This window comes from Hipposideros armiger, unplaced genomic scaffold, assembly GCF_001890085.2.
Source record: "Hipposideros armiger isolate ML-2016 unplaced genomic scaffold, ASM189008v1 scaffold_40, whole genome shotgun sequence".
Lineage (NCBI taxonomy): Eukaryota > Metazoa > Chordata > Mammalia > Chiroptera > Hipposideridae > Hipposideros > Hipposideros armiger.
In genome coordinates this window covers 1,346,190-1,355,903 of record NW_017731390.1, presented here as the reverse complement: position 1 = coordinate 1,355,903, position 9,714 = coordinate 1,346,190, and the positions used below count along the sequence as shown (strand labels likewise).

Below are 9,714 nucleotides of genomic sequence, written 5' to 3'. Positions count from 1 at the left end.
GACCACCACCACCACCACCACAGCGCCTCCGCCACTGCGCTGCTCCCTTTGCCCCTTGGTCATCCCAGCCCAGTCAACCTTCTCCCGTTTCTGCCGTCATGACCAAGGCGTTCGCAGACTGCCCCAATTGCCCTGCATCCCTGGCACCCCTCTCGCAGAGAACTCCAAAATAGCTGGGCCTGGATGGAGCGTGCGAACCGCTCCCCTGGCGTCTCCGGGTTCTGAATTTCCCCACGGCTGGCTGCCCCCGGAGGTGGGGGGGCGGGGGCGGGCCCCAGCTCCAGGCCTCCGTGAGGTCACCGCGTGCGGTAGCCAATCTCGGGCGTCTAAGTGGGCGGGGCCCCCGTCGGGTCCCGGGAACTGAACCCAAGAGCGAGAAGAGGGGGGCCCCCCGTGGATTTAGGGGGGAGGCGAAAGCCATGGGGCACCCCCCCGGAACCCCTTTCCCAGGCGCGCGCTCTCCGCTGGAAAAGGCGCAGAGAGACACTTTCCCCCTGATCTTAAGTGTGTGGGAGGCTAGCTGGGGGGCTCATTTGGCCCCAACGCCCGAGGCTCGGAAAAGAGAAAGTTGGCGGAGGCAGCGGACTACGTGCCCAGCCATGGCCTAGGCTCTTCGGCCCCGGCCCCGGCCGCAATGTCCTCTTTGCCCTGCCCCCTCCCTGGCCGGGATGCCTCCAAAGCCGTCTTCCCGGACAACGCCCCCGTCCCATCCGTAGTGGCGGCCTACCCTCTAGGCCTGTCTCCCGCAACCACAGCCGCCTCCGATTTGCCCTACTCTGGGCTGTATGGCCACCTCCTGCCCTATCCCTACACCAGGCCGGCTACCCCCGGAGACGCCTACCTGACCTGCCAACAACCCGCGGCGCCCTCTCAGCAGCAGCGGGAGGCAGGTAAGTCCGACCGCGGTGGCTCTTCCCATCTCCGGGGTCCTGCTCCTGTGCGCCCCTAAACTTCACCCTTGCCTGGTTGGGCGCAGCTAACGGGATTCAGACTTTACTCAGATTCCACGGAATCTGGGGGTGGGGGGAGGGCGAAGGGATGGGGCGGGATACAGGGGGGAGGGGCGGGGGCGAGTTGATCTAGGTCTCCTTTCAAGACCGACCTGGTTTCGATTTGCAGTTGTGTGAAGCTGGGCAACCGGGCTCCCTACCCCACCCCCTGGAGCAGCGGGGTTGTGTGTACCTACGTGTAACGGAAAACTGAAAGAATCCAGATGTGGGTGTGGGTGCCTAGACCCTTCCCCAGGATTCTCTCCGCCGCGTACTCCCCTTCCCCACGTCCCCCCTCTCCGCGGCGATTGTCTTGTCTCAGAAATCAGTACTCAAGCCAAAGCCTGAAAAATGGAAATCAGGTCCCAGCTGGAGAGCAGTAGAAGTGGGGGCTTATTCGGGCCCCTTTTCCCTCCCCCAGACCTGGCCAAAAGTGCCTGACCGAGACAGGAAGACGGCCTGGCAGAATCTGGGGCTAGGACCCCATCACCCATTGTTCTAAGAATGTGACCACAGGTGGGTCAGTCAGTCTCTCATTGTAAACCTCAGCCTTCCAGTGAACGAGTAGACCACCCCTATCATCTTCCCCCTTTCACTTGGGGGAATGTTAGGCCTCAGTTCCCTTTGCCCAAAGCAACTTTGAACTCCTGAGAAAGTGCCCTCTGGAGGTCCTCAAAGAAGCCAAGGAGCTAGCCTGTGTTCCTGGTCATGGGCCTTGCATGAGCAGCACCCATGCAACACTATACATACACCAGTCTGTACAGGCTTTGGCTTAGACCTCAAGTACCCTGCACTCCTTGCCCCCACCTAATTGCCCCCACAATTGTCTTTGGCACAGTTTCCTTCAAGGTTGCACATCTGCCGGTGACTTCGCTGGAGTCAGCCCAGGACCAAGATACCTCCTTCCCTTCCATCACTCTGCCAAGCTAGGAGTGACCCTAGAGATTTGGGAGCTCAACCTCCTTGATGTACAGATGGGCACACTGAGGCCCAAAGAAAGGGTGTGCATAGGTCAAGAACATAGCCTGTTTTTCAGGCTCTGGGCCCTTGCAATTTGACTTTCACCGCATGAGGCCAGAAAAGAGGATTTTAGAAAACATCCCCACAGCCCCCAAAAGTTAACTGCCTTCTGTGCCAGAACTGGGGCTACCTCTCTCCTAGGCTGCTGAGTCTGTCATTGGAAGAGGAGAAGTTGGGGGTGGGGTCTACAAATAATCTAGTTTCTACAAACAATCCTTTGGACCCTTCCCTTCAATATGTGCTAATATGGTACATTTGTGTGTAAGTATGTGTGTAGTGGGGTGGAAGTAAGATAACCTTGCCCTTAAGATAACTGGAAATGGGGATGGTGTTTCCAGCCCTGTCTGCCACGCTCCCTGCCTTCCCTTTGCTTAGTCTACAGACAAGAGAGTGGAGAGTTCCTTTATTTGACAGAATTTCCCCGGATGCAACGAAAACCACACCGGTCCTTAGCCTAGATTGTAGCATTTTTCTACTGAAAGTAGTGGGTTTGGCTTACTCTAGATTGAATGATTGAGGTGTGAGAGAGGGTTTGGGGGTCCTCCTTTTGCTCCTCTGTGTCCACCCCCGCCCTAGGGGGAGGTTTGGCTCTAAGTGAGCTGCAGTGCCACCCCCACTTTGAGCATGCAGGGCTGTGGGCCTCCAGAGAGTCCCTTGGGCTCCAAAATCGTGACCAGGAGAGATCCAGTAGCGACTTGCTGCAGCTAGTGTGGAGAAAGGCAGCTGGCAGGGAGGGAACTTGGAGGAGGGTCTGCTAGGAGAGTTAAGGTCGAAGGCTGTGAGAGTTCAGGAGCCGATGCTGCATTCCAGGCTCTCTCTGTATGGGAATTGCTGTGGTCCACCAAGCCTGAGAGGTGCGGGTGGTCGCTGGACTGCCAGCCTGGGGCTTCCAGCAGTAGGATGGGAGCAGTGGAGTTTGGACTGGCGCGGGCGGGAGCGGAAACCCAACGGTTTTTCTGGGAATTGGCTGAGGCGGGGGTCGAGGGGGTGGATCTGAGAAGCCCGCTGGTGCCCCAGGCCACGGGTGAGGGATGCGGGGGAGGTGAAGGCAACTGGTCACCTGGGCCGGCCAAGGGCGGATACCTGACGTTTGGGGTGAGCCAGACCACAGGACGCAGGAGAAGACGGGTGGGGAACAAGGGTGGACCCCGGCCCTCTGAGCACCGGGGCCAAGCGCCCTTTTGGCTGGGACGGCCGGGAGACTCGCGTGGAATGCAGCGAACGTTGTCCTAAACCCGGGGACATTTTGGCTGCTTGGTCCACCCCAGCCTTACCATCTGCATGGAATGGTCTCAGTGTCCTTGTAGATCTGCGCAGGTTGGGGCCGCCTGGATAGGAAGTAGAGAACCCCTCGTCCGTCCCCCGACCCGCATTCTAGGGCGGGGTTGTTCCACGGCCGAGATTCCTTGGGAGGTTGAGCCTGGGGGCAGGAGGTGACCAGTTTGACCGCAGCGATACCGCAGCGCAATCCAAGAGGGCCTGTGCTGCTGGGCACTTCGCGCTCTCCGGACTCGGTTCACCCTGCCAGCCAAGAACCCCTCTGTGAGTGCGGCCGGGCGGAGGAGGGGGTTGCCCCACCCCAACCTAGCTTCTAGGGTCCCTGAAGGCCGCTTTCCCTAGCCATCCGGCCACGGGGAAGGGGGAGCGATGGTCACTTTTCCTGCTGGGTGTGCCTTAGGAACAGGGCAGCCCCTTACAGTAGGGGAGGAGATGGCAAACCCAGAGGGCGCTTTCCACACTCTGATCCTGGGAGGCGTGCTCATCCTGGCGTTCAAGGCCGGCTCCGCCGAGCCCCTCTGACCCACTCCTCTTTCGGCAGCGGGGAGGCTGCCACGCAGCCGCTGTCTTGTGCCTCAGAGCATTGACTGTGAGTTCCCTCCGCCTGGAATGCCCTTCCCCCGTCCTCTCCAGGCCTCGGTCCAAGCCTCCACCGAGGCTTTCGGCCCCGCCCCGCCCCACCCCACTCCAACCTGGCGCCACCGCGCCCGGCTGAACTCTGACCTCCCGCTGTCGGCGCCGCCCCTACCCGCGCTCCGGCCCTAGGCGCTTTATTCCTAGGGTCACCGGGCCCATAAGAGTGGGAGCTCCCTGAGGGCAAGAACCACATCTGGTCCCACCCGACGCACAGTGGACGTGAGGTTTGAGAGGAGCGTGGAGCGTAAGGTAGAGAACGGCTGGGCCCAGTGCCTGCGCTTTTTGCTAATCAGAGGCCAGCATGCAAACGAGATGCAAATGAGCCTATGAAACTGCGCGACAGACCCTCTCACCTTCCCACGCTCTGTTCTGTGCTGCCCGTCAGACTCCAACGAGAAGCCGCAGCTGTCCCCGGAGCCCCCGGAGCGGCGCCCGCAGGCCCCGACCAAGAAGCTGCGCAAACCGAGGACCATCTACTCGAGCTTGCAGCTGCAGCATCTAAACCAGCGTTTCCAGCACACGCAGTACCTGGCGCTGCCCGAGAGGGCCCAGCTGGCAGCGCAGCTCGGCCTCACCCAGACCCAGGTGGGGCCAGTCCCATCCTTCCTGCACGCTAACCATCCCCAAGTGTGTTCTCTGGGAATCCACCCCCTAGGTGGGATTGACTGTTGAGTCCCCTACCCCTGTTGTCATAGTTCTCCAGGGTGTGTTCATAGCTGGCCCACAGTAAGTTGGGGGAATGTGTTAAAAGGTATGTGTGTGAGGGGAGGAGGTAGATTTAGGTAGAGGAAGGTACCTAGACTGGGATAACTGGTACGAGGTCAGAGGCAGGAATTCAGGGGCTTCCAGGGCTGTGGAGGACTGGTGCAAGTCCCATCCTCTGCTCTTCTCCCAGGACTACTCCCTACTGCTCCCTTTCCTTTGGTCGCCTCCTTCCACACATATACTCCTTCTGATCTTCCATTCTTTCCCCTTTTCTCCCCAAAGGTAAAGATCTGGTTTCAGAACAAACGTTCCAAATACAAGAAGCTCCTGAAGCAGAACTCTGGGGGACAGGAAGGGGACTTCCCCGGTAGGCCCCCCTCCTTGTCTCCCTGCTCCCCACCCCTTCCATCCCTTTGGGATCTACCCAAGGCAGGGGCCCTGACCACTGGGGGCTATGGCAACAGCTTTGGAGCCTGGTATCAGCATCACTCCCCAGATGTCCTGGCTCCTCCTCAGATGATGTGAGTGAGCCTGGGGAAGGGTGGGTTGGGCCCCCAGCCCTCCTACAAAGCTCAGGACCCAGCCCACCTGTACCCCTTCTGGGCCAGGAGGAAACCAGCTCCAGATGGGTTTTCTCAGGCGGACGAGGAGCTAGAGGAGAAAAAGAATGGGATGGATTCCTGTCCCCCTTGTCCCATAACCCATACAGTCTAATCAAGAACTTTGGTCTTAGCTACTGCCCCCCATCACTACCATGGACTGGATACCATCCCTGTAGCTGGTCAAAGGCTCTGGAGAAAGTCACTGGCTGCAGTTCAGTGCCCCCACTACCCCTAGTCTTGACACCCCTTCCTTGAAAGGACTGCAGTCCCACCACAGCCTAAGGTCAAAACCAGCAAGAAACACTGAGGGTTTTTTTCTTTGTGTGCCTTGGGCTTTGCCCAACCCATTTGTGAGCAAGAGCAGAAATGAAGTAGATATCCAGTCTTCAAGTTGACCACCATCAGGTCCCACCCACGAATTTTTCCTGGAGGTCAGCCCATCATCCCATAATTGATACACCTATTCGCCCTCCTGTGATGGAGAGGGATGCTGAAAATGTGGAGTTTGCAGGCCTATGGGTAATTTATACTCTCTTCCTTAACAAGCCCTCTTTTCTCCATGTCTATGGTTTTGAGTAGATAATGGATTCAATTATCCATATAATTCAACAAGTATTTATTAAGAGCCCCCTCCCCCCATACCGAACAACCCCACATGCACATACTCTTGGGAACACAGCAGGGTAACACTTTGGGCAGAATGGGGACAAACTGACTCTCTGGATGAGTATAAGTAGAGACACCCCAAATAGGTGGGGTGGGCTCATCAATTCAGCTTCTCACGGCTGTATCTGTCTAAACAAACTGCTCACATTATAACCAGTCGGACTAGCATCCCCAAGCTCTTACCATCCCTCAGAGATTAAAGTTTGTACAAAAATCTGGGCCCTGGCTGTGAGGAGTGTTTGTTTTCTGAGTTCTGAGGCTGGTGGCTCATCTCTCTTCTCTCCCAGCTAACTCTTCCAGCCTTGAACTAGAGGCACTGGGTCCTTGTTTTGCCTCTACCATTAACTAGCTCTGGTTCTAGCTCTGGAATATTCTAACAGCATCCATATTTTCATAGGCTCCAGTGTGAAACCAGAAGATGCTAAATCTGGGAATGACCAAAGTCTGAATGGTCCTCACCAGCAAGGTGATTCCTGGCCCAGCTTTGGAGGGAGCGGGGCAACACAAGGCCCTCTGTACCCCACCTTCAGCCCAGGCAGAGCCCCTGGTCACCTTGGGAGAAAACATGCCCACAGAGCCAATTCAGTCCTCCCTGAGAGAAGTGTGCTCCTTGGGGGTGGAGAGACCTCAGCCCACTTAGGGGAAGGGGGAAGAGGAGGTGGGGGAGAAGAAAACCCCAGAAGATACTGGACTTTTCCTCCACCCAATAAACACTTGTAGAGTCTCAGTTAGATCCTCTGGATACCAAGGTGACCTAGGCAGACTCTGTGAGCTAACAGGGGAGCCAGACAAATAGCCTGCTGCTGTGTGGTGCCAGGCTCAGAGAAGTGCAGAGGGTACCGCGGGCATAGTCGAGAGACTCCAACTGGGCTTGGACCCATTGGTATAATAGATTCATGGCCACCCCACCCCACCATACACATAGCACCCAGAGGCAGGGGGGCTGATGACAAGGGCAGCCAATAATTCAGGGAATCCAGCCCAGCTTGACCCGAGGGTTTGGGGGAGGGGCCTCCAAGTACAGGAAAAAAGCTCCCAAATCCAGCTTTCCTCTTACTGCCTAAACCTGTTCCCAGGCACTCAGGGCCTGCTCTGTCTGGAAAACCCACTCAGACATTTTGAGCCAATGCTGCTGGCCAGAGAGAGACCCAAATTGGAGTCCTGTGTAGGGCAGGGGGGTGTGAAATTTGGTGGGAGCCCCCGCCTACACTTCAGGAGGGGGCCAGCAATTGGTTCCTCCTAGGCCCTGTTCTGGGTCAGTGGCCACCCCCACACCCCAAAACACCCCGGAGGGTTTTCCTGGGGATGGCAAATGGCACAAGCGGGCCAAAGCCAAGATCCAGGAGCAGTGAAGAATGAGGGAGAAACCTCCTCCTCCTCCTCTGCCCTCCACCAATGCCTTCCCCCACCTCTAGATCCGCTCTGCCCACTGGCTGTCAGTGTCCCCTGCTCCGGATTTCTCCTCTGGGTCTTCTTGGAGGCCACAGGCCCTCAGGGCGGCTGTTCCTCCCACTGCAGGTTACACACTCCTCCTCTTTCCACAGACTGGTGATAAGATCTACCACCCCATCTCGGAAAGCCTCCAAAGGCGAGATTAATTGGACAGCCCAACACGAGTCGCATCATTAAAACAACAGCCCAGGTTGTAAAGTTAAGTAGCAGAAGGAGTGTAATTGTTCTCCCAGCCAGAGGCCAGCGGAGCTGACAGCATCCCCCTTTCCTACACTCATCCATCAGCCCTTTCCAGGGGGAATGCAAGTCCTTTTCCACCTGGGAGCTGGTCCAGTTGCCCTGAGCTCCTGGGTGATGATAGGACTGGAACCCCAGTGGAGGAGGTGCCCCATGTCCCTCCCTCAAGCCATCTGGGCTGTGGAAGGGGAACCTTCTACATGAGGAAGCCCATCTGGACAAACGGGGCCAATAAGGGCAGGAGGACAAGACCGAGTGGTTAAGAATGGGGGCTTTGGCCTTTGGCCTCCAAAGAGTCCCAGCTGACTGTGTGACTTTCGGCAAGGGACTTCACGTCTCTCTGAGCCTCTTTTTTGTCCCCCTAAGATGAGAATACTAACAGGACCAGCTGCGCAGTGTGGTTGTGATGATGAAATGAGATAGTGCTTGTAACACACTTGACAGGAGCCTAGAACATAGTAAGCACTTAATAAATGGCAGTTATAGCTGCTGTGTGATTATGGGGCGCAAGAGTCATGATGAGGGCAGTTCACACTGCCACTGCCATCCATTCACCTCTCCGTTCTGGTCCGTCCTCAGGGTGGGGAGGAGGAATGGGGCCAGAGACTGGAGAACTCCACGCATCCCTGGTCACAACCATTTGAGAGCAGGACTCAGACAAGTTCCTAAATGCACTGGGCTTGAAAAATCAGCCAAGACCAGAAAATGAACACAGGGAGTCCAGGGTACGATCTCTCCCCTGCAAGGGTCTCAGCCACAGGAAAGCTGACTCGTGGCTTCCCTTCCTTCTCTGCATGTGCTATTTTAAGACATGCTCCCCATTCTCTCCCCCAACAAAATGAGATTCAATTAATTCAATTAAAGCAATTTTGGAAGCAGCTCCTGAAGGCTTTCAATGTGAGATAATTACAAGTAATTTGCTGCTGTGAAGAGGAAAAGGGCACCTGGGGTCTGGGGGGAAAGGAGGTAGCCCCCTCCCCACCAAATGCACACAGATCTAGAGGGATTCCACACTGCAATCTTAACTGCCCTCCCATTGGCCAAATTACTTGCAGGTGGGAAAAGAGAGACTGTGGTGGTGGGAGGGAGCTGGGAAGACACTGAATGACAGACTGCCCCTCCCCTCCTCTTCCCTCCCCCCAAATCCTCTGTGTGTGGTGGGGGTGGGGAGCTGGTTGTTCCCCTACAAAATGTCTGCATAGCCCTAGCAGCTGATTACTCAGCTCCAAACCTCATTTGAGTTTGGATGCCTGAACTTGTCTCTGGGATTGTATCCAGAGTCAATGGAATGTTATCCGGGTAGCTGAGGCCTGTGTAGACGGGGCCTTGGAGATCAAGGACTAACCCCAGAAGTTGTAAGGGATGTGGGTAGAGAGGGGAAAGGCCAGAGAAGGCATACACTGACTTCCTGCTATCAAGGAGGTGATGATATACCCACTCTCTCTCCTCCCCTGATCTAATGCTTTCTAGTCCTACCTGGCATCTAATCTCAACTCTTTCCATTGTAGTGATGGCTTTCTGTCCTCCGGGCCACTGAAGCCTCTTCTTCAGAAAAGTATCCTGCAGGTGTTGCCCATCCCCAGTTCACCTGGGATAACCCTTGCCTTGCCAGGGCTCATTTGGCCTGGGAGGAGGTGGAGGGGGGAGTGATGGTGCTGAAAGGAAACTAGAGGTAGAGGCTAGGAGACAGGAGCTGAGACAGGGGTGTAGGGATGGGCTTCAGGCCTCTGCAAAGACCCCTTAAACTTCGCCCACAAAGTAGCTGGTTTTCAAGGGACTATGACCCCCCTTAACCTAGGAACCAGGTTCCTGGAGGTGAGTAATGTTTTAACAATTATGGTGGAAAAGAAAAATTCACTGACCCTGAAGTATTTCTCTTCCTATCTTCCCTTCTCTCCCATTTCTCTCCTTGCTTCTCCTATTCCAAGCAGGGGTAAGGAAGAGGGGCTCCTTCAGCTCTAGTCTCTCCCCACTCCACCCCTGCCCCCGTCCCTTCTCTGAGAAGCATGCATGGCTGTTGGACCTGGGGGAGCTGGGGAGAAAATTTTCAGTGAGTCACTAGGCAACTCTTCCCTTCCAAGATGAAAAAACTTAGAGAGGGAAAAGTGGCCCCCTCTTCATGCCTTTCC

At 56.2% G+C, this 9,714-nt stretch overlaps 1 protein-coding gene across 1 annotated transcript; it reads left to right on the top strand.

Annotated features, from left to right (window-relative positions):
• The first annotated feature begins 599 nt into the window (after positions 1-599).
• DLX4 (distal-less homeobox 4) lies at positions 600-6,033 on the top strand. Its single transcript, XM_019638593.1, has 3 exons — positions 600-890; positions 4,309-4,508; positions 4,911-6,033. Exons 1-3 carry the CDS (start codon positions 635-637, stop codon positions 5,151-5,153), a joined length of 699 nt encoding a protein of 232 aa, XP_019494138.1. The 5' UTR covers positions 600-634; the 3' UTR covers positions 5,154-6,033.
• The last annotated feature ends 3,681 nt before the right edge of the window (positions 6,034-9,714 follow it).

Excerpts from the sequence above, each read along its gene's own strand:
- DLX4 (XM_019638593.1), top strand. The coding sequence starts at position 635 with ATGTCCTCTTTGCCCTGCCCCCTCCCTGGCCGGGATGCCTCCAAAGCC. Across the intron at positions 891-4,308 it reads TCAGCAGCAGCGGGAGGCAG|ACTCCAACGAGAAGCCGCAG; the intron begins GTAAGTCCGACC and ends GCTGCCCGTCAG. Across the intron at positions 4,509-4,910 it reads TCGGCCTCACCCAGACCCAG|GTAAAGATCTGGTTTCAGAA; the intron begins GTGGGGCCAGTC and ends TTCTCCCCAAAG.